This window comes from Populus trichocarpa, chromosome 6 (assembly GCF_000002775.5).
Source record: "Populus trichocarpa isolate Nisqually-1 chromosome 6, P.trichocarpa_v4.1, whole genome shotgun sequence".
NCBI lineage: Eukaryota > Viridiplantae > Streptophyta > Magnoliopsida > Malpighiales > Salicaceae > Populus > Populus trichocarpa.
In genome coordinates this window covers 9597029-9621533 of record NC_037290.2, presented here as the reverse complement: position 1 = coordinate 9621533, position 24505 = coordinate 9597029, and the positions used below count along the sequence as shown (strand labels likewise).

At 30.3% G+C, this 24505-nt stretch overlaps 1 protein-coding gene across 6 annotated transcripts; it reads right to left on the bottom strand.

The window, feature by feature from the left end:
- Nucleotides 1-1709: 1709 nt before the first annotated feature.
- Nucleotides 1710-8341, bottom strand: LOC18100123 (phosphatidylinositol 4-phosphate 5-kinase 9). Of its 6 annotated transcripts, none has more exons than XM_052453786.1 (10): nucleotides 8059-8339; nucleotides 7183-7294; nucleotides 5893-7096; nucleotides 5214-5381; nucleotides 4327-4492; nucleotides 3897-4007; nucleotides 3523-3710; nucleotides 3121-3278; nucleotides 2445-2604; nucleotides 1710-2161 (listed from the first exon to the last, which is right to left on the bottom strand). In XM_052453786.1, the coding sequence occupies exons 3-10, from the start codon at nucleotides 6867-6869 to the stop codon at nucleotides 1885-1887; spliced, it is 2205 nt and encodes a 734-aa protein (XP_052309746.1). In that variant the 5' UTR covers nucleotides 6870-7096; nucleotides 7183-7294; nucleotides 8059-8339; the 3' UTR covers nucleotides 1710-1884. The 6 variants fall into 6 exon arrangements, with proteins under 6 accessions (XP_052309746.1, XP_052309745.1, XP_052309747.1 ...); XM_052453785.1 differs by having other exon boundaries at nucleotides 8155-8339; XM_052453787.1 differs by lacking the exon at nucleotides 8059-8339 and adding an exon at nucleotides 7596-7925.
- Between the last annotated feature and the right edge of the window lie 16164 nt (nucleotides 8342-24505).

Sequence of the window (24505 nt, the reverse complement as noted above, 5' to 3'; positions counted from 1 at the left end):
TTCATATGTTTTAGCTACAATATAATTACTAAACGGTCCTTGAAGAAAAAAAAAACAATTCTTTTTAGGTTCAAGGGTTTTCTGGTTTTACATATGTTTTTTGTATTGGTCAATTACTTAAATGCATGTCAAAGATCATTAGGTTTTACTTAAAAGTACTGGTCAGTTCTTAGGTTAAGGGGTTTTTCGGGTTTTACATATTATTTTTTTCGTGCTTTCCACGCGCCAGCAAGTGGACATTGTCTGTGCCCTTCGGGTTAGATGCGTTGTGCCACCCCATGATTGTGGTTCGGCTCATCTACGGCGAAGAGGAGTGGTGGAGTTCTAGCAACGAGTTTTTTCCTTCCCTCTCTTTCCTCTTAAAAGACCTTGCAAGTCATTGCAAAAATACAAGAAAGTATGTCTATTTGTTTGTTAAGTTAAATTAGGTTCTCATTCATTTGATTGCAATGTATTTGGCATTGAATCATTTATTGAGTTGATTTGTTTTTTCAATTTCATCCCTTGATATTTTATTTTTATATCAAATTTGGTTTTTATTTTTTTAATTGCAATGTGTTTGGTCTTGAATCATTTATTAGGTTAATTTATTTTTCAATTTCATCCCTTTACACTTGATTTTTATATTGGATTTAGTCCTTATTCTTTTAATTGTGATGTATGTGGTCTTGAATTAATTTGTTTTTGAATTTCATCTCGTTACATTTTATTTTTATATTAAATATACTCCTCATTCTTTTGATTGTTATTTTTAGTTGTTCTTATCTTTTTTTTTAATTGAAATTACTTTTCAATTGCATACCTTATGATTTGGTTTTATTTTTGTGTCAAATTTGATACTCTTTCTTTCCAAATCTATATTTTTTAAATTACTTTTGTTTTTTAAATTTGTTTTTTCAAGTTTATTCATAATTATTTTGGTTGGTTGAGAATTTCACATTGTTGTTTTTTCAGGTTTGATTTTTATATTATGGTCCAACTTCATTATTGGGTCATAGGTTAAGTGAGTTGATTTGAGTTAACTCAAGTTAACCAAATCTTTTTATTTTATAAAAGAGTCAAAATGATATTATTTTTTTAAAAAAAATAGTCAACAGGTTTTGACTGGATTTTTCCTAGGTTAACCGAAACATGGGTCAACTGTGTTTTTAACTGTATTACACTTGATCAATTCTTCTTCAATTTTTTTTAAAGTCGATTTTTTTATCCTTTCTGATTTTGTTCTTCGAAGTTCGAATATTTTAAAAATTAAATTTAAACTTCATTTATGTTATGTTGTCTTCTATTAAATTATCATTTCCGCATGATTTTATTCGCGAGTTTTGACAACCTCACTTGATTTTGAGGATGCTTTGTTTTTTGATGCTTTGTTTTTTATTACTTTTTTTTTATTGATTTTTTTCCCGATTTCATCCCTTAACATTTTAATTTGATCATTTTTTTTTAGTTTTTTTTTCTATAATATCGAGTCATGAATTTTTTTATTCTTTAAAATACAATCACAATGCTTGAGCATAGTTTTTTTAAGATGCACAAAAATTAAACGTGAGCTATCTATCTACTTTTTTTCATTATAACTTGTGCCTATTTTCATGTTTATATGCATTTTTTTTTATTGTTTGCTAAAAAACCAATATAGACCATGAATTATGAGTAATGTTCAAGATAACTCTTCAAGTATTAAAAAGACACTAAAGAAAAAACACGACTGGTCCGAGAATAGCTTTTAGTATTAAATCAAACACATTTACAGTGTATGCTTGCACATGAATTTAACTTGGTCACATGATAATGGAAATACATTTTGAAGCATTTAAGCTCATGGTTCTCTGACAAGGTAAAAACAAAGGCAAGGGGCATAAAACGCATCCGGGCTAAAATGTATCAACTTGTAATGACATTAGGAGGGAAAACCTTTTGAATGAACTCTAGGAAGCGTCTGGAGTAGAAAGTTGGATCCACAGCCGAGATTGACAAGGAATCAAATTGAAGGGATTTGTATGCGTGCTCAATCTTCTTACTCATGTTGTATTCTTGCAAGATATCAATGATGCCTAGGTACAGAACAACATCATATGCTTCATGAAAGGTCTGTTTTTCCTCTTCCCCTGGAATCTGCTCTGCCCTGGCAGGCATGTTCACCCCAAGCTGGATTTGGAGCCTGCTCAATGGGTATAAAAATAACAAATGATGAATCATTAAAGTAAAACACATCAATCCAATATAGCTTTTTAAATGCAGAAGATATTTGTTCTGTTTGGCATGCTTAATTTGTTCAAGGATGAAATATAGAAACACTTACGTTGTGCAATTGCCTCAGTCATAAAATATCTAGGGCAACTGCTCGAAAAAGCTTTACAGGTACTTTTGGCATTGCAGAAAGAAATATACATGCTCCTGTGGAGCTTCTTACAAATATAATTGGATGGGGTTGGATGCCATACCTTGCTGTGCCGGGAAGGAGGAGATCCACTTCCTCATCACCAGCTGATGATGCTCGTAATCTGCTACCTCTAATGTGAGGACCCACGACAACACTATCATCACCTGTTCCTCGAGGAACCAAGACGAGACCTTGTGGGTAGTTCTCATCCTCTATAGTATCTGTCAGTGAAATATGACCAACAATTCCCATATCAAAATATATTCAGAACAATGCGGTCATATCACTGTCCAGACAAAATATGACAGATGCCATGTGTAATGTATGATATATTGGTTCCAAAGCTGACTTATGATGTGCACATTTATGTAATGAAGAGAAATATCATTTGGATGCTGCTATTAAACTCCTCCTAGCCAAGCAGCAACTTTCGAATTTTTCTTCAAGAAATAACTTAAAATCGAACACAAACAAGCTTAAGAGTCTTTAGTCAGAGGCACTAAGCCTAAAACCTAGGACATTAAGAACATATAACTGTTAGTCTGCAGTACAAATCATCATGCTCCCTTCCTCATGGTTGAATCATAATTAAAAAAACTTTTATCAAAAACATATCTGAAAATTAACTTTTCATGTTCAGTTTCTTTTATGATTTTTTCCACTTTCTCCAGCTTTGCTTCAAGCAGCCTGAACAACATGCTAAAAGAACATCAAATATAAGTGTCTAAGGCACCCACCTTCCTCTGCTAGAACTCCCAATCCTTCAGCACTTATACTTCGATTGTAAGACATTAAAGACCGTAAGTGTTGTGGGGCTCGATAATGCACACCCAGCAAAAGGCTGTAATCCATGATGTGCTGCACTTCCAAAAATTTGCTATCAATCTCAATCTGCCTGAGTAAAGATGCAGACCAAGCAAAAAACAAAAGGGTTAGCAAGTTGCAATGAACTCAAGAGTCTAGGAAGAATATCAGTCTGAAACTTGGAAAGCCAGCCATGCCAGGCCTTGCAAGGCACGTGCAAGGAGATTATCATTGTTTAATACACAATATGGATACTGATGATAACATTGTTTCACATACATAAACTTGCAAACTTAGGAAACACAATAGATAATATAATTGGAAGCATCACTAACTGTAATAAAGCTTCACGCCAAGAAGGTTCCAAATAGAAGCAGTAGTTTAGATCCAAATCTTTAAGTGTTGTGTTCTCTTCTATCTCAACATTCTCTGTAGACCGTCCTAAAGATGACCCTTTCAAATCAAACCTTCGATGGATCCTTAATTCTGTGCAGAACATATTTCCCATCACTACAAAGCGAAACTGCAATACAGGAAATAGTTCCCAATCTTAGCTTTTTTAAAGAGGTGTTCGTATATTAAGCTTTAAGATAGGATAATAATGGCTTGATACAAGTTTTGATTAAAGTGTTTCTTGAACTAATTGCACATAACAAATGGAAGTAAGCAAACATCTTATGGGATTATGATGAATAAAAAATGCCACTACCTTTTGACCGCTTGAAGGTTTAATCCTGTGAAGACCAAAGAATTTTGTTATGAGTGTATTCTCATGCGACCTCACATGATGATGATAGTCCGGCAACATTTTCAGAAGCACCTATATATAAGAACTCTGGTGAGTGGAGTTGTAAATATAACAGTTCAAAAGGAAAAGCAACTAGAAATGCAAGCATAAGAAATTTATTTGTTTAAAAGACACTTTGTTAGTTGCTAAATAAACATTCCTAAAACGCATGCAAGGTATCGTCCATGTAACAGGTAGCAGTAATAATGCTTGAATATGAAGTAGGAGAGGTTCGCTGTTCAGAATGGACATTTATGATCCTTTTGTTCACCGACAAAATTAAAACCTGACTAGTCCTTTGTCTTGCATTTAAGTTACTGGGTCTACTTGCATTTGGTAGGGTATTATGTACCTTTACTTCAGACTTCCGAAGTGTCTTAATCATGAAGTGGTCATCCTGAGATAGGAAAAAGATGCTACCACTTTTCCCAGGAGAGGAAAGTTCTCTAAGAGCATCATTTCCACAAATGGACATCATGTAGTCAGCCGAATCGATCTTGAACATCTCTCTCAAATTCCTATTGTGAGTATTAAGAATGGCATGTTAGCATGGAAACAAAAAGTAATCCAAGATCCACGAATATATGGATCTGACACATCAAAAGTATGGCAGAGATTTACAGGTAATTCCATTTCCATTTTTTCCTTGTAAAAATAACTGTGGAAAGCTATGCATGGTTATGGTCCAAAAGATTCTATCTGTAGAGAACCACAAGAATGAGAATAAATATCCTAAGTAAATGCAATGTCCTCCATAACAGACAGAGAAAAATACAAGCCAAAATGTTTGATGATACCAAACAAAGTATTAAGCACTCCAACAGTTTTAGGCTATAGAAACACAAAAGATTCAGAAGTTAGCATCATTAGATTAAATTTACATGGAGTTTTAGAACGATTACCAATTGGCACCCCAACTTGGAAGCAAGAATACTGAACATATTATGGAAGATCAAACCTGTATACCTCAAAACTTTAACTATCACAGAAAAATTGGTCAAACTTATGTTTGATATGCTCAACTTGAGCATGGTTACTCCATGTTGTGTGAGATGATGCAATATCAGTTTGTTAAAAAGCATTAAAAAAAGAACATTGCAGAAACAGATGAGATGAATTGACCTGATTTACAGATGAACATGGCTTGTTAATTGAACTCAACAAGACAAAAAAAAAAAAAAGATAGGACCCACAGATAATTCTCAAAATTATAATAAACTGAAAGTGAATCAAACAAACCTGAAAACCATTGGGCAGTAGTCTTTCCATTTAAAATCCTCTGATTGGTGAGGAGGTGTCAATTGTGATCCATCTTTCGGAAAATTCATCCAAAAGCTTGCTCTCGGGCCAAAATCTGAAGCACGAACTTCTCGTCTCTGTACAGGTGTAATTTTCCCCACAGTATACCTGACCACATTCTGATGCATATTAAATGCTTGTGTTTGTTAAGATAAACATAATGAAACAAGGGATAACATCAAATGCAATATGCAGATTCCTGCTAAAAAAAAACTGGCAGACAGCAGTTTAAGGCATTGTTGACAACAACAGTCCTAAACTAGTTGGGGTTGGCTATATGGATCCTTTTGCATCATTTCACGCAATCATAAGACAAATCTGCCTCAGACGATGCAGAATAGCCACATTTCCACATCAAGATGCATGCTGAGAGCTACATAAATGTCAGAAACCACAAAGAAAAAGACCCTCTTTAAAGTGGAACAGGTAGGTTGATACTTCTATCCAAATTCCAAGGTACATGAAATATCTAGGACGAGGGGAGAAAGCACAGTACTTAACAATCATAGGATGATCATACAAAGAAACTGGATGAAAGTAACGGGCTTTTTTAGTGAAGATTAAAGTGACCTTGACACGGGATGAGGGTACATAACAATGGTCGCAAGATTGAGTGTACCTTATTCCAAGCTGCAAACTGAGCATCAAATCATAACTCCTATGCCCTTTAATGATAGCTTCACCAGGCCTCTTGACCTCTTTTGCAAGTTTCTTCTGTCGCCTTTTTGTTCTTCTGGATGATGAAGAAAAACTACTATTCAACACAAGTTCACTAATTAGAACACCTTGCATATATTCTCGTTCCAAGATTGGTGGAGTGTTTGTTTCAAACTCCTTCCCTAAGCCTTCAGATAAATCTAATGATGAGTCATGTCCTATAACCTTTTCAATATATACCTCAAGACTCCAGCGCCTTTCCAGAGAAACATTTTTGTTTCGAGACTGCTCCAAAGTTAACAAGTTTCCCTTGGATAGTTTATCAGATGAATTATGACGAGATCCCTGGTTCTCACCTACCTTGACATTTCCCATATTGACCGAAGATGCATGATGAATAAGTGCGTGGTTTTGCTTTCTTAGATCTGGAAGTACCCCTCTTTTTCTTAGAGCATTGAGGTACCATTCTTCTACAGCTTGAAACCGGCTCCCTTTTGGATAAAACGATCCTTTTCCATCCTTCAAACCACGCGTCCAAGTTCCAACATAGCAACCGCCATCGCTCCATGTATACACTCCAAATCCATGCATCATACCATTTAACCAGCTTCCTTCAAATGAATCCCCATTAGTCCATGTAAGAGTCCCTTTCCCTGTCATTTTACCCCCTTTCATATCCCCATGATAGACATTCCTATTAGCCCAGGTATACTTGCCTGGACCCTCTGGACCTCCTTGTATCCAAGAGCCCTCAAAGATATCTCCGTTAGGATAAACCTGGTATCCCAATCCATGCTTGAGATTCAAACGCCATCTTCCTTTATATGTCAAGTTATTGGAACCTACGTAGGTCCCTGCACCATGCATGTATCCACCTGAAAATTCACCCTCATAAGCAGTTCCAGAAGGCCACTGAATTTTTCCATTCCCATGCCTCATTCCCCTTCTCCATTCACCTTCATATACACAACCATCCGACCATACATATTTCCCATTCCCCTCAGGTGCATTGCCGAGCAATGATCCAGAATATGATTCCCCATTGGGAAGACCAAGCTCCCCAACTCTAAAGGCTAAATTTTCAGATGAAGCACGGAAAGATTCACCATTGATTGATATAGATGAGCGGTCTCTGTCAGAGATGGCATCAACAGACTTCGTCCTGTCTGCATAAGTCAGTGCTCGTTCCACATTACCAACAATAACCTCAGCGCCAGACATGCAAAATGCCCAAAAGGTCACGATCACTTACAAGTTTACAGGCAAACCTGAATTTCTCATGGGAGAAATGTCTATGTTGACTCCATAAGAAGAATCTACTAAAAGATTTCAGCAATAGCTTTGAGTTGTTGTCGTCCTTCGATCTATACAAAGAAGGGAGGATAGATAATTGTTATCGATGGAAGAAACATGAGCTTGAAGACTATTAATACATACTTGTTATTGACTTTCTTAATCACAAGCAAAAGTGATACTACAGTTTCATGAGGGAAAAAAGAAAACACAAGCACCAGGAATAAATTGATAAGCAGAGACCACCAGAGGATAGATAACTAAGAACAAAATTAAGCTCCAGTTTCAAAAAGAAAAAAAAAAAAGAAGATTAAGAAGAAAGTCAACTGGTTGTAAAGGAAGGGGAAGAAAAGGGACAAAAAGAGGAAGCACCTTAATATCTGCAAATTGGCTTTTAATTAAGAAGAGTCCATCATCAACATCCAAAAGTTCCTTCTTTTCTTTTTTTGCTGTGACTTAGAAAGGTGTATGCAAAAAGAAAACAAAAAAAAAGTGAAATTTGCTGACAAGCTTCAGTCTCTGTTTGTTTCCAAAAGGAAAGAGAAAGGATTCATTTCCCAGAGACTAAGAAATATGAACCCTCCACCTGTTTTAACTACTAATTCACTTGAGTGAAAAGAAAAGAAACTTTTTTGAGATTGCTTTCAAAGCACAATATCATTTGCCTCAACAAAGAAAAAATAAAGGAACTGCATCTTGCAATCTTCCACACGCATAAAGGGAAAAAAAAAAACAAATAAATATGCAGTAAAACTAATAATAATAATAATAATAATAATAATAATAATAATAAACAACACAAAAATATAAACGAAATGAAATCATAATTCCTCACCATCAAGTTCCAACCTATCTATCTTTCTCATTGCTTATAGTACACACACCCACACATAAATATGCGGAGAGGGAGTGAGAGGTGGGGAGGAGTTACCTTGAATTTGGTGAGCAACTTTTTTTCCTTTTTTTTTTTTGTGGTCGCTCTTGTTCTCTCTGCTAGACACAAACAAACCTCTCTCTCTCACTCTCACTCTCTCTGAGTTCGCAAGTCAGAAAAGATTAGTCTTTTCGATTATGGATCGAATCCCAAGCCAAAAGGCTGGATAGAACTGCTCCGCTACACTCTTATGGTTAACTGCTGCTAAATGAATGAATATTATAACTACTACTAATTAATATTAATTTATTATTAAAAAAATAACGACATAATTTCCTATTAGGATACTTGCTGAAAACTAGGGTCTGTAATTACAATTACAATTATAATTAAATTAAAAATTAAAAAAAAAACTAAAAGGTTTGTCATTTTCACCTTAACACTATAGATAAATAACCGTGGATCTTATTAGTGTTCCAAAGTGTTTTCTTTTATTTCTTTTGACTTTTTTCATTTTTATCCCTTATTTTCACTTTTCTCCATTTGGTTATTTAACATTGGATATTAAATTTGGTGGTTTGTTTTGGATACTTTATACAGGGGATCTACAATATTGAGGAAAAACAATGACTCTTGGTTGATGATCGGTTTAATAAAATTAAATGAAATTTTATTAATTTAAGATAATTAAAGCTATAGGACCGAATTTAAACAATTAACAACTATTCAACCCTTTTTTGTTGTTAGAATCAAGGATTAAAATGCATGGCAGTGGAAGCTTCAACCTTTTTATGGTGTTTTAATTTTTTTTCTTTTAATTTGATCATTTCTTATTGAATTTAGTTGGGATTGGATTTAAAGGTTTTCTTCTTCTTTTTTTTTTTTTTGCCTAGATACGAGGATCTTGCAATGTCAACAAAAGTTTTTAGGGTGTGTATGATCCTCAGTTTCACAAAATTAAATAAAATTTTACTAGTTTAAAATGATTAAATATGTCGTTGGAGACCCATTCTTCTTCTCTCTCTTTGTCTTAGGTTTCGTGCCTTGCTTCGTAACTTTTGCTTATATTAATTTTGGTCTTCATTCTTTTAATTGTCGTTTCTAATGTTTTTTAGGGTTCTTTTAATTATTTTTTTCAATTTCATCCTTTTATTTTTAGTGAGTTAGGGATTGACTCCCTTAATTTTTTTTTATTTACTTTTTATAGGATAATGGTTTGGAGGGTTAGCTCAAGTTGACTCGAGTTGTAAACCTCTGATCCAAAAATCAGTGAATTAGTGATACAAAGGGTGATTTCTAGTTTAAAAATGATAAATTAGGAGGGAAATTATTTTGATATGATATGAATATCCCTAGTAAATTAACTTAAATTTCAGATGAGATAAAGTAATAAAATCGATACGTGAAATATTAATGAGTGATAAATCACGTAAACTTCCCGATCGGATAAAATAATTATTTCAAAGGAAGAGATTTTATAAAATTTGGGGTGCAATGTTTAGAAAAATAAAAGGGAATTCTAAATAAAATAATATATGATTTTACACGTTAAAGACATTGATCGCCGGTATAATCTCTGCGTACAATTGTGTTATTTTGACCGAAAGCGGTGAAAACTCTAAGGAAGATTTTATTATGGTTATGGATGGGAGCTTCCAATGAATTAGTTTTAAAATATTGACAATTTAAGTAAATAAAATAGTACGCAAATCTGGATTTTGGTGTAAAATTATCTACTATCCAGTTTTATGATATTAAACATAACTCTAAATCTAATTGTTGGATCGGGCTGAAATTTTACAAGGAGTCTCTAGATATATTTTTCTATCTTAGGTTAAAAATTCAGGTCAATACAAGTTTGGGAAAGCTTTGCAAAAGTACCAATGGCCGGATAAATTAAATACATAAATAACACATGGGCATAAGTAATGACAATTCTATAATTAAGTAAAAAATTCCTTCCTTTTCTCCTTTAAATGGTCAAAAACATCTATGATGAAAGAGGGGGGATTTTTTTTCTCTTTTCTTTTAAAGTAAATGGCTTATTTAGTCAAGTATATGAGTTTAAGTGTGTTTATAAAGGATCATTGATGTAAAAAACAAGATTAAAAAGGGGATTTAGGAGAGAGTTTAAGAGAGAGAAAGTTGGAAACTTGAGAGAGAAACAAAGGATTTGAAAGGGAGAAGAAGTAGAGGAGAAGAAGTAGAGGAGAAACTTGCAAGGTAAATCATACAATTAAGTGCAAAACAACTAGGAGAGACACCAGGAGCAAGATCATTTGTGGTTGAAGGAGCTCATGTAGTTGGAGTAGTAAATAGGTGCATGTCACCTCATCCTATATAAAATTCTAGTACTTTATTAAATTTTGCTTTCTTAATGTGCATTAGTAAAAATTATGTTGTAAATAGAAATGTCGTGAATTAACTCGCAAGAGGGAAGTATTGTATGACCTGATTTAAATAAAAGTTAAGAATTCAGTGTAAATGGGGGATTCAATTCTAATCAAGTATAATTATATATTCTTTTAAAGATCGATAATATTGATGGACACAAAGATATTTAATACTTATTATACCGTAATGATGGTAGCTAGGGAAATGAATATCGATGTTGATCAATAATATTAACAGACACAAAGGATGTCTGATACTTAGTATACTATAATGGCAGTAGCTAAGAAAATAAATATCAATGTTGATCGATAATATTGACGAACACAAAGGATGTCTGATACTTAGTATACCATAATAGCGATATCTAAAGAAATGAACATCAACGTTGATCAATAATGTTGACGGACACAAAGGATGTCTAATACTTAGTATACTATAATGGCGTTAACTAAGGAAATGATTATCGATGTTGATAGAAAATATAGAAGGACATAAAGGATTTATGATACTTAGTATACTGTAATGATGATAGTTAAGGAGATTGTTATGGATATTGATTGATAAACTTGACGAGCATGACAAAGAAAAATAAAAGAAATGTATTCCGATACTTAGTGACCATGTTGATGGTGACTAAAGAGATGGGTAAAAGGTTTGTTGAGTCACGTAGATGATGAGTGGCATGAATAATAAATGACTTAGTCATCTATATTGATAACAATTAAAGGGATATGTGTAAATTGATATAGTATTACTAAATCTGACTTATGGATATATAGGAATAAATTGATTTTTGGTCTTATATTGAAAATTTGAATTATTGACAATATTAAGTTAATTTATTGGTTGAGAATAAATTTGTGGAATATTAAATTGTCAAATAATGATATTCATTTTTACTCTAAATGTTATAATTTTTGCAAGTCCATTTTCCTCGACGGGATAGTGCTGATTTAGTTTATTACTTTATATTTTGTTAAGTATAAAACCTATGTATTTTGAAATGATTATGTTATTGTAATAACTTTTTTTAAGGATATATTGAATATGGAATGTTGTTATTGTTGTTGTGCTAAATCTTTTGTTTAAATCCAATCGTGCATTTAAATTTGTAATGTATATGGCCTATTAATGAAAAGAAGAAAATGGAAGTGTCATAAGAACTATAGATAAATTGTAAAAGAATTTGATGAATAAAAAATAAACTGATGGTATTCCTAAGGTATCTAAGTGAAATTACTAGAATTCTCTTTGTGAAGGTAGCACAATGAAATTTTAGATCAGGCTCTGAATATGGAAGATTCTGCTGAAATTTCGTTAAAAAGATAAAGAATTTGGAAAGACTATTGAATTTCATTAAATGTCAATACAGGTCAAACCAGAGTATCTGTAAGAATCATCAGACTTAAAAAAATATACTTTATTTTAATATATGTTATATAAAACATTGATTAAATTTACTATTAAAACATGGGGTATTGCAAAAGTTGTTTTTTTTTATTTTTGTAATTCTTTTTTTTTTACAATGCTGGCCTTCAACATTCAGTTGGTTATGATTTGGGTTTTATGATTTTTTTATTTATTTTTATCAAGTTATCTCAGTTTTATGATCCAAGTCGTGAGATTGCTAGGTTAACCTGGGTTAAGATGAGTTGTTTTTTTTTTTTTTCTTTTAAATGTTTCTTTTCTGATTTCATACTTTAACAATGGGTTGGTTGAGAATTGGGATTCATAAGTTTTTTTTCTCAATCTTCTTTTTATGAGTTAATCTTGTTCTCATGACCCATGTTGTGGGTTTAGGTGGTTGAGAATTGCGCTTCATGATATTTTTTTTATTTGTTTTCTATTAAGCAATTATGGTCATATGACCTAGTTCGTCAACTGAAGCGAGGTTGAATCAAATTATTAATTTTTTCAATTATTTCTTGTTTGATTTCATCATTAAACAATGGGTTGATTGAGAGTTGGGCTTTGTAATTTTTTCAATTTGCTTTCTATAGGGTAATCTTGTTCTTATGATGCAGGTCGCAAGTTTAGCGGATTGACTCGAGCTGCTTTTTAAAAAAAAATGAACTTGTTTTTTTTTCATCATTCAACATTTGGCTTCCTGGGAATTGGACTTTCTAAATTGTTTTGGTTTTATTTCTATGGGGTTATCATGATCTCATAACTCGAGACGTGAATTTTATAAGTTAACCAAGGTTGGTCCAGGTTGATTCGATATGACATCATCTCAATATTAAAAAAATATTTGTGTCATTTGATATTTCCACATCTTAGTATTTAAAAAGGTTATCGCTTAATATGCATCAAATTTCAAATACATGGTTGATTTTTTATGCTAAAAACAACATTAGCAACACTTTTACAATTTTTTTGTGTGTTTTTTTTAAAAAAAAAACTATTCAACCCTATAGTGAAGCGCAAACCAATAGGCTAGTTCCATAGTCAGATAAGATATTACTAGCCATTTGACTCACGCTTTACCGTAGGCCAGATATTTGTTTTAGCAAAAAAAAATGAATATGTAGGCTCTTTCGATGCCTTTTTTTTATAGTAAATGCAAAAAAAAAACAATTAATAAGAAATTAAAAATAAAAATATTCAATTCAAAAAAATAAAAAGAAGACCCAAGTTAACGAGAGTTAATCTGTCAAACCTGTTATTTAGGTCATGCACCCCATTAGATTTAGCACTTTTTTATTTTCATAATTATTTTTTATTTAATTATACCTCAACCATATGCATGAAACCTTTTTTTATATCAAACAACAAATTGAAAAAAAAAAGTAAAAATAGGAATTGTGTATGGAACTGAAATAAAAATAACCTTAATTTTTAAAAAAATTAATTACAAAAGACGGTTTGTTTCAAGTCAAATATAAAAACCTTTTAAAAAAACAATGAAACAATGTATTTTTTTATTTTAAAGGGTTAAAAATACATTAATTTTTATTTAAAAAAAATTAGACCCATAAAAAGTTTGGTTTGCACTTTAGCCACATGAAAGAGACCTGAGCCATGAGCTAAGCCCTTTCTTTGCCAACAACAGAGGGAAGACGATTCCTTGTCCACCTTTTTTTAAGATATTAAAGGGCAGACTAACCTTTTAATTTAGAAAAAAATAACTGTAGATGACTTGTCATCTGCTGACCTAGTTTTCAGTGATAAAAAATCGCTAAAAATAGAGTTGTTTGTATTTTTTTGTTGATTTTAAGCCTATATGTTTACCCAAAATATTTAGAAAACACTCTATATATCTTAATAAATTCATCCATTGCCTTAAAACAAAACAAAACAAAACATACAAAAACTCGAAATCAACCCGAAATCAAAAAATTTTATGAGCTCAGATATATTTTTTAGGCAATTTAAAGATGAAAAAATATCTAAGTGAAACTTCTCTTACCGTATGGAACCCGTTGACACCAATATCGATCATTTTAGTGGTTAAAATCGGTGTCAATGATGATTTTCTCTCTCTACCACTAAAATCCAACAACTTTTTTTCTCTGCTTTAAACCAGGTACTAAAAAAAACAAGGAAATTGAGGTTTTGGACTGAATTTGACCTTTTTTTTAATTTCAAAAATTAAAGGAATCCAATATTTATAATTTGAAAAGTATGAGGACTATAATGAATATTTTGCAAAAAGTTAAAAAAAGCCACCCATTTCCTTTGTTTTTTTCACTTTGCCCCTTTTCTTGTAATCTTAAAGAAAAAAAATGTAACGTGAAAGTTCATTGTGTAATGAGTCAGTGGTGTGAGGAATAGTATTTTCCTCACTCCTTTTAATGTTTTGTAAATAATGTTGGATTGGATTTTTATCATGCATGTATGGTTCCAAATCAAATCAAATTAAGAGTGGATATTAACAAAAACTAACTATGTAGGGGAAATCATTGTCCCTTTCCTAATAAAGTATTGTTAATTAGAAAATAATTTTTTTAAAAAAAATTAATTTAATATTTTTTATTTTATTTTATCTTTTAATATTGAATTTATTATGGATTGAATTTTACATTTTATTTTAACTTGCTTTCAATGAGGATATCTCAGTCATATGATCTAGGTCGCAAGTTTAGCGGGTTGACTCGGGTTTTCTAGGTTTTTTTTGTAATTTATATTTTTTTCAATTCCATACTTCAACATTTGGGTTGATTGGGAATTAAACTTAATAATTTATTTCATTTTGCTTTTTATAGGGTTATCCCAATCTCATGACCTAAGCTAAGGGTTAGGCAGGCTAACCCGAATTGACTCATGTCTTTTTTTGTCCTTTTTTAATTAATTTTTTTTTTCAATTTCATCCTACAACATTTGATTGATTGAGAATTAGACTTCATAATTTGTTTTGATTTTCCTTCTAGTGGGTTATCCAGATTTAAAAGGTTAACCCGAGTCTTTTTTAATTGTTTTTTTTTTCAATTTTATTCTTTAATACTGGTTGATTAAAAATTAAACTTCAATATTTTTTTGATTAGTTTTCTACGAGGTTATCAAAGTCTCATGACCTCGGTCGCAATTTTACAATCTGGGTTGACTCGGGTCCATCTAATATGTTTTGTCTTAATATTTTTTTAAAAAAAAGATATTGTCTTAAAAAACTTTTAGTCAAATTATGTTTTTTTCTAGTTGTTCAAGTTGCATTTGAACTTGCCAAGTCAATTAGATCATATTGGATTAATCCCTATATAATTTAAATTTTTTTTCCTTCTTGAAAACATGTTACATGGATATTTTGCTTATCGATTAAAAAAATATGATTCGACTCATAGCATAGCGCAGATAAATAATCTAGTCTCTACCTCATTTACATTCAGGTTAATAAAAAAAAACTACACGATTTGTATTGAACTTGCTATTTTTAAAAGTTTCTATGCTTGCTTGGCTTTGAATTTGGACTCTATTTATGATTTTCAAGTACTTATTTAGGAATTTTAATATGTTATACTTTTGGTCCATGCGAGGAAAATTATTAATTTTTATCCTTTATTTTTTTTTAATTATGTGCCATGTAATTATTAATTGATAATTTGTTTTCAAATGGGAATCCTTGATAATTGGACAAAATCCTCCATCTAACGCAGTTCGATCGGACCAAACATCATGACAAATGACAGCTATGGGTTCATAAAAAATCTGTATCCACTTGGATCATTGCCATCTCCATAGAGAGAGGCTTGCATATTGAGTTACATCAATTTTTTACTTTTAGCTTATTTTAATAACTTCAAACAATTGAAGATGACAATTGGTGAGATTGTCCTGATTGCTATCGTTGATTATTAAATTTGTTTTTTTTTCCTTGTCAAAATTACAGAAACAAAAAGATTCTCTGTTTCGAGAATCAAACAATTATAAGTGGACGTATTTTTTGACATTTTATATAAAAATGTCAAAAAATCAGAATTAAATTTTAACAATCAAAGATCTAGAATTAAATTTTAAAAATTATTCTACAAGTGGACGTATTTTTTGACATTTTATGAGTAGCTCTAAGCATCTTGATCTTCTTTTTTGGATCATGCAAAAGATTTGGATAGTGATTTGTTAACACTCTACGTGAAATTTTCATTACAATCAAATTAAGATCCTTGAAGATCCTTGAAAGGGTAGAACAACACAAAAAGCAAGAATAATATAAGGAAAATATCATAAAAACTCTTGGATAAAATCAAATAAAATGGATAAATACAAAATAAATAAAAATATCAAATCTAATAGAAATAATATTAGATTTGAGATTATTGATAGAAAATATTGAAAAAGAAAAAATGATAACTACAACAGATGGTGATCGCTGAGGATCATATATTGATAAAAGAAAAGGTCTTAACTTAAAAACTTTGTGGGAAATTTCTCATTATAAATTTATTGATTATTTTTCTTAAATCAATGGAAAACTTATATCATGAGATTAATTTAAGGCGTATATTGCACATTTCTTGTGAAGATATAAAAGCTAAAAAAGGCATGGAAACGTTTTTAATATATATACATTGTTTAACCTTAGTATTTATAATTAAGCCTCTTTTCAAGTGATCTAATCTATACTATTTTAAAAAAAAAATATTAAAAGCAATTAAGACTTCAAATCAATGATGAGGCAGCCTGCATAAAAGATGTGTGTTAAGAGATTCATGATGGGACAACTCGCATAAAAGTATTATATTGGAGACTCATGGTGGAAAGACCCGCACAAAAATATTAAGGACTTACGATAGGGTGACCCACACATAAAAGGATGTTCGTCGTAGGAAAATAAATATTTTTTATTGTTAATTTTATTTTTTCTATTTTTATTTTCATATTTTTATTTATTTTTATTTTCTAGTTTTTTCTATTTAAATGGAATAGTTTTTCTATTTTATTTTTTTATTCATTATTATTAGGTTATCTAGTTTTTTTCTATATATAGGGTTGTAATAGCCATTTGGTAAGTGAGATTAATTTAAGGCGTATATTGCACATTTCTTGTGAAGATATAAAAGCTAAAAAAGGCATGGAAACGTTTTTAATATATATCCATTGTTTAACCTTAGTATTTATAATTAAGCCTCTTTTCAAGTGATCTAATCTATACTATTTTTTAAAAAAAAAATTAAAAGCAATTAAGACTTTAAATCAATGATGAGGCAGCCTGCATAAAAGATGTGTGTTAAGAGATTCATGATGAGACAACTCGCATAAAAGTATTATATTGGAGACTCATAATGGAAAGACCCGCACAAAAATGTTAAGGACTTACGATAGGGTGACCCACACATAAAAGTATGTTCGTCGTAGGAAAATAAATATTTTTTATTGTTAATTTTATTTTTTCTATTTTTATTTATTTTTATTTTCTAGTTTTTTCTATTTAAATGGAATAGTTTTTCTATTTTATTTTTTTATTCATTATTATTAGGTTATCTAGTTTTTTTCTATATAAAGGGTTGTAATAGCCATTTGGTAAGTGAGACTAAGATGAATAAAAAAATAAGGCACAATAACCATCAATTCAACTTTTCAGGTACTCTTCATCATCACACCACTCTCTATGAGGCAAGTTAACATGACTAAGGTATATAAATACATCAGATTACCAAGTAAATAGGGTAGATTAAACATTTAATTTTCATTTGTTCATTTAATACATAAATATATTGAGAGCAAACCATATAAGCCATATAAACATTGTTCTTCCCTTGCACTACTCCTCTCTCGACATATTTTTTCATCCCTTCACATTACTCTCTTGCTCTGCATACTCCTCTCCTCTTACATTTACTGACTTAAGGATAAGAAAATCTTTATTCTAATAAGGAATATTTTTTATAGGTGAGTGAGAATCATTTCGCCAACCTACTGGACTATTGGTCTCATTCCAAACAGTGGTCAAGCCACTCTAAATAGTGAAGTTATCTTGTCCATTAACCATTGGTCAAGTCACTCTAGCCAAGTCACTTTGCCAATCCCCCAATTATTGGTCAAGTCTAATTACTCTATAAGTTCAATAAACAATTGTGAAAAGCCCAATCTAGTCTAAAGTTTTCACAACTTCATCACTGCTAATATAACTTATTGAAATAAATGATTAGGTTGCTTGTGAACTTAACTTTTATATCTTTCACTGTAGCATAAATCTAAAAAAAAAAAAACTCAATTCTAACTGGTTTTAAAGCCTTTACTACTATAGAGGCATTTAATTCAATAATGATATGAGTTGAACCAAACCTAATGGTTATCCCAACAACCTCTCTAAGCACAAAAGCTTCTCTTTACATAGCAGAACAAACTTGGTATTAAAAACATTGCCTCTAATAATACGATCCTTCCAATCTTTGCACACAACACCCAAACCTATGATCTCAAAGCATCACAATTGATCTTCACAAACCCATGACTAAGAAAAACCCATATGCTCTCCTTTTTAATTATTATCTATTGTGTTGTTTGAGGTTGGACTTCAAGGATTCACTCAACTCAGTAACTTTACTAACATGTTTTAGGGTTTTATTGGGCTTTAATGGAACTCCTTGAAAAACGAAACCATTTATAACATTTCAAATATCCCAACATGTATATGCCAATGTTGATATAACATCATTAAATTTCTCAATCTCACTCCTTCTAATCCCCTCCTACCAAATAATAGAACTACAAAAATAGACTCTTCTAGATACATAACCTATGCTAGAACCAACCCAAATGGCCAGAGCATGTGTATAAAAAAATAACATGTGCTCAATGGACTAATTTTTCACATAACACATTTAACACCTAGATGTCTTCATAATCCCTCTTCATAACAAACCAACTTGACAAGGCAGAGAATTCCTTACAATATATAAAATCAATAATTTACTTTTAGAACAATTCTCATATTCCAAATCGTATTCCAAAACCCTCATTATAAATTGACACTTGAAGAATGAAAAGATATTTTCATATGAGATAAGGTAAGTTAATGTGGAATGTCTTGAGAATAAATTTAAAGACCATATAGACATATTAAAGTCCAAGAAGAAGTTTGGATGCCCCAAACTACCAGTCTAATAAAAACAAACTTTAGAACCAGTCATTAGATCAGGCTTAAATTTTATCAGTAGATTTTACAAGCCTAGTTTTATTATGGGTGACTAGAGTCTAGATATAATCAGTCAATATTAGGAATGCCTTTAAATTAGGCTCATAAGATGTTGTTTTTGAAATTTTAATTATTTTTCTAGTTAGTTTTGGTTTTTTTTCCTATATAAATTAGGTTGGTTTTGCTACTATAAAAATAGTTAGTGTGTTATTTTTCAAGTTAGTTTAATGAATCATTAACTTTTTAGAATATATCAGAGTTTTCGTTTATAGTTTAGGATTGTAACTATTGGTCCCTTGAGAAACCTTAATTCTATCCTTACAATTGCAAAATAAATAGTTTGTAAAAAAGTATCACAAATAAAGTCTAAATTAAATTTTTTTTAAAAATAATTGAATACATAAGAACGAGATCTTACTAGGTTCTTTGTATGGTTCACAAAGGGAAGCGTTCCTCCAATATACTTGCTCATCGAACCATATGTTTTTTTATTTCTATTTTGAGACCAGGATCATTGGTGCCTTTTAAAATCATTTCATACCACAAATTATTAAAACTTAGCCCAATTACCCTCCGTGATGTACCTTGGTCTAAAATCTTTCCACATTGTTACGTCATCAGAGCTAACTATGTTCATTCATATTTATGGTCATCATACCATAAATCACGTAACCTGATACAAAATTTTGTTAAATATAAATAAGGTAAGGAAATAAAATATTACAATAATATAACATTAATTACTTGATACTTGCTCAATTACATTATGGTTTTCCCACACTTTCTTGACCACCCTATCATTTTTCTCATCCCAATAATTTTTTTCCTTATAGTTAATTTATACATTAATTATTTTTCAAAATTAAAAAAAAAACTATACATTTACTCAAAGTATATATTATTTATCTAACCTTAAACTTTCCCCACCAAGCATATATTATATTCATCAATTAGGGATAATCTTGAAACTGACTATAATGAAACAATGTTTCTTGAAAATTTCATCATAGATGTGGTTGAGTGGAGAATTTTAATATTGGTAAACCTAAAGATCAATTCATTGAAGTCATTTTCATTTAATGTAAAACTTAAAATAACCTAATACAAATAAATAACTTAGATAGTGAGAAAAAAAAATGACTTACATAGCATGGCCGACCTTTCATTCTACAATAAATTTTCATGATACAATGTCTTTAAAAAAGGAGATTTCAGTTATGCTGAACGCATTGGACAAGTGCTAGCCGGTAACGTGTACATTAAGTTCCTCTTTAAGTATTTTTTTTCATGATCGACATCTAAATTAATGGCACAATCACCTACATTACTACTTGATAAAGCAACGATGCTCTTATTGAACTTGGAACCTTTTTTTCTTTAAAATATGATATCTAAAATGAAACATTAACACAATGCACATGAATAAAATAGCCTTATTTTCATGTCTATAATAACTTGAACTAAGAGAGAGAAAACATACATATGGTTTGCACAAAGATAAAAGCTTAACCATTATAACAAGAGCAATACACTTGATAAGGATAAAATATTGGCAGGGGAAAGAAGCCATATAGAAATAATGGCATAAAATCATATAACAATTGTAGCAAGCCACCGATTAAAGAACACCTTATGTGATTCGTACCAAGGGTCAAGTACGCCCTAACTAGAAAACTTGGTAAACAAAGGAAAAACTGCAACCAAACAAATTAACTTTAATTTTGTCTAGGTAAGGCTTTGTGTTCTTTCATTTGTATTCCAGAAGCAATAAATGAATAAGTATAAAATTCAACATTTGTCCTAAAAATATTCATTATTGAGTTCATGACTCAGATATGTCAATAAAAAACAATAATTACAACTGCTTAGTCAAAATTATTAAGCATAAATTCAATTAATTGTTGTAATCTTCAAATCCTAGAAGTTGTTAGGGTTTAGAAATCAAGTCTTGAAACCCTAACATGAACTTGAAGAAATTAGAGAGAGACAAAAATGATTTATGTTGTAGCTAACTATATTGAGAGAGAAAGGGATGTCAGAATGAGTAGTTGGAGTAAGCCGATGAGGTTTGGAGAGAGAACGAGGATGAATAATTAAGGTGGAAGCTAGCTAGGGTTTCTTGTTGGTCCTTCTCTCAAAGCTTGAAACTTTGGGTTGATGATGGTTTTGGAATTTGGAAGGAATTAAGAGTTTGAATTAAAAGAAAAGAAAAAGAAATGAGAAGATGAAAGGAACTTGTCATGTTTTTATATTTTTTGTTATGTTACTATTTATATTAACAATTACCAACAAAATATTTTCCATCAATTTTTTTGATAATGAGTTATGATTTCGAATAAATGATATGGTAAACATAAATATTTAACTAGAACAAAATCGTTTTTTTTTCAACACAATTTCAAGATTCATTTAGACTTTAGAGGTTTTGTTTGATCAGTCAAGGAATTTAAAGGTTAAAGATATCCTCGTTAAAAATGAAAAGATTCTATACTTTTGTCTTGAGCTGTAACAATCACGACCACTCATCCAAGTTATAAAATAATTAAGATATCTAACATATGCACCTCTAGATTTCATGTGGGCCCATTTGGTGGGTGACTTGGATTCCTTTTTCTATCAAAGTTAAAAAAGAAAAAGGTGCCAGCTTTAATGTATTATCTCTTACATTTAATATTCGATGGTGTTTTTGTTTTGTATAATATGAAAATGAGGGTGAATAAAATAATAGTTTTGAATAAAATAACGTGCATGCTTAGAGGTCAAATATTATTTTTTATTGATTTATTCACCGGCCATGTAAGATATTTAATATATGTTTGGCATCAGAATAGTAATATATGTTAGGACATGTAAGATTTTTTTTTAATTAACATGGGTTTCGGGCTAACTTGCGTGCACCTTGACTAATCCTACGGGTCCTGAAGTTAACGACTATGTAAGTCTCCAGTGACCATCATATTAACAACTACAAGGCTCGAACTTGAAACAAAAAAAAAAAAGCAAATTCATTAGTCTCAAGTTTGTATCACTGGATCACCTAATTAATGGTTGTCTTGTAAGATATTTAATAGTAATAGCGATGGTTATGTGGTTTTAAAATAATATAACTTTTTAAATTGTAAAAAATACTTAAAAATTGGCTAGTTAAATGTGTGATTGAAAATATATTTATATTAATGTATGTAAAATTATAAGATAAATGGTATAAAAGTCACGTAAAAAAGAAGATATAAAATTATAATGGGAATTTTGTAAAATGGAGCTTCTCATCTTTTATTACTATTTTTTTTTCTAACACGTATCCTCGTGAGCTAAAAAACAAAAACGAAGTTTGGGACTCCAAAAGCCTCCCAGCATTCTATGCTTTACAACTTGTAATTTTATTATTATTATTATTTGGCAAAATGTGATCCAGATATTTGTGTAAAGGCAACCGCCCACGAGTTTGGTGGAAATGTTGGGTTACCTAAACTAGCAAATTACGTGGATAAAGTATAAACCTGAAAGAATCTTGAAATTTTATTTATTTATTTATTTATTTTAATTTATGTTACATGCTTGGTTGGTAATCATCGAGCATGTATATTCCATAATTATGAATAAGAATGAAATTGCGATCCTTCAAGAAAAGTAAATGTAATTTCGAATATATATATATATATATATATATATGATATGATTTTCACTCATAAATATATTAAAATAATAATTTTTATATTTTTAAAATTTTATTTTTAATATTAACATATCAAAATGATCTAAAAATATCAAAAAAATTAATTTGAAACAAAAAAATAAAAATTTAATTTAATTTTTTTTTAAAACGCTTTGAAAACACAAAAACAAACAGGGCACAAAATTACACTACATCTCTCTTTCTATTTCCGTGTGTCCTTAGAAGGTGAGTGGTTTTACTATTAAAAATAGTTAAAAATATAATAATAATTGTTTTTTAGAGTATTTATTTTTAATATATTAAAATATATTATTTATTTTTAAAATTTAATTTTTTATATTAACCAACCAAAACAATCCAAAGTTATAAAACAAGTAATTTCAAAATTAAAAAAAATTGAATGCAAGAAAAAAAAATACAGTGCAAGGGTAAGACTAAACAATTTCAGGGTCGTAAAAATTCAGTTCAATTAATGATTAAAGAAGATATATTATTTATATTCTTTGGAATAATTTGAAGTTGCCCGTACCAAAATATCAATGATTATGAAATAAAATATACTCGTGAGGCTCTGGTCGGTATATAACTACAGATAGGTTGGTATGGCATATTATATTGTCCTTTTCAGGTTCTCCATACCCACCAGCATATACTGCTTCAAGTTGTCTCGTGCCGCCGACCGCGCATTTCCACCCAAATTGGTGTTTTTATTTACTCTTTTTTGAAAGAAAAAAAAACTATTTTTAAACTGATTTATTTAGAGATAGAGAGTTCTTTTTTTAAAATAAAGATGAACATAAATTATTTCATTCTGTTGAAAAATAAAGAAAAACATGGTCCAACCTATCATTTTATCAATGTATTTGCAAGTTATAAGCTAGTTTGATATTATTGTAGTAACTGTTTTTTAAAATGTTTTTTAATTAGAAGTGTATTTAAATAATATTTTTTAAAAAAAAATTATTTTTAATATTATCACATTAAAATTATTTTAAAGTAAGAAAATAAATTAAAATTAATTTATTTTAAAAGTGAAAACAAATCAGCTCTACCTGTTTGAAAAAAATTCAGTTTTAGTTACATGTTTATAATTTTTCAATTTACTATGGATGTTATTATTTTTTTAATCAAAATCATATAATCTATAATGTTTATCTCATTTACTATCAAATGATATATAACATGAAAATAAAATTGACTAAAATCACATATGTCAAATTATCGAGCCTCAAATCATTTAGTAGATGGTCCAATAGGAAGAGCTTTGGATTAAAGGGTTTGTTCTCTCTGTGATCTCAAGTTCGAGCTCTGTGGTTGCTAATATGATGATCATTGTAGGTTTACATGGTTGTTAATTTTAGAGCTCGTGAGATTAATCGAGGTGCGCACAAACTGGTCCAAATATCGAACATCTACGTTAAACAATAATAATAATAATAACGAGCCTCACAATCCATCAATTCGAGTGTGTTTGTCTCCATTTCAACCACTTATTTTTAGTGGTTGAGAATAAATTAACCCTACCTAAATGTATATCACCCGTGTCAATTATGCTTTTTTTTTAATAGATCAGTGTCGATTTTGAATATTTACATATTTTTACCATACACTATAATTTTATAAATTCCTTGCTAAGTGACTGTTTGGAATTGAGAATAAACTTGTTTTTTTTTAATTTAAATTTTTTTATTTCAAATTAATATTTTTAATTTTTTGATATGTTGATATCAAAAATAAATTTTAAAAAATAAAAATATATAATTTTG

Coding starts and splice junctions, on each gene's coding strand:
- LOC18100123 (XM_024603288.2), bottom strand. CDS start 7,151: ATGTCTGGCGCTGAGGTTATTGTTGGTAATGTGGAACGAGCACTGACT. Junction 4,008..4,326: donor TTCGGAAGTCTGAAGTAAAG/GTACATAATACC, acceptor TCTTATATATAG/GTGCTTCTGAAAATGTTGCC. Junction 2,162..2,444: donor CTCCTTCCCGGCACAGCAAG/GTATGGCATCCA, acceptor CCCATTGAGCAG/GCTCCAAATCCAGCTTGGGG.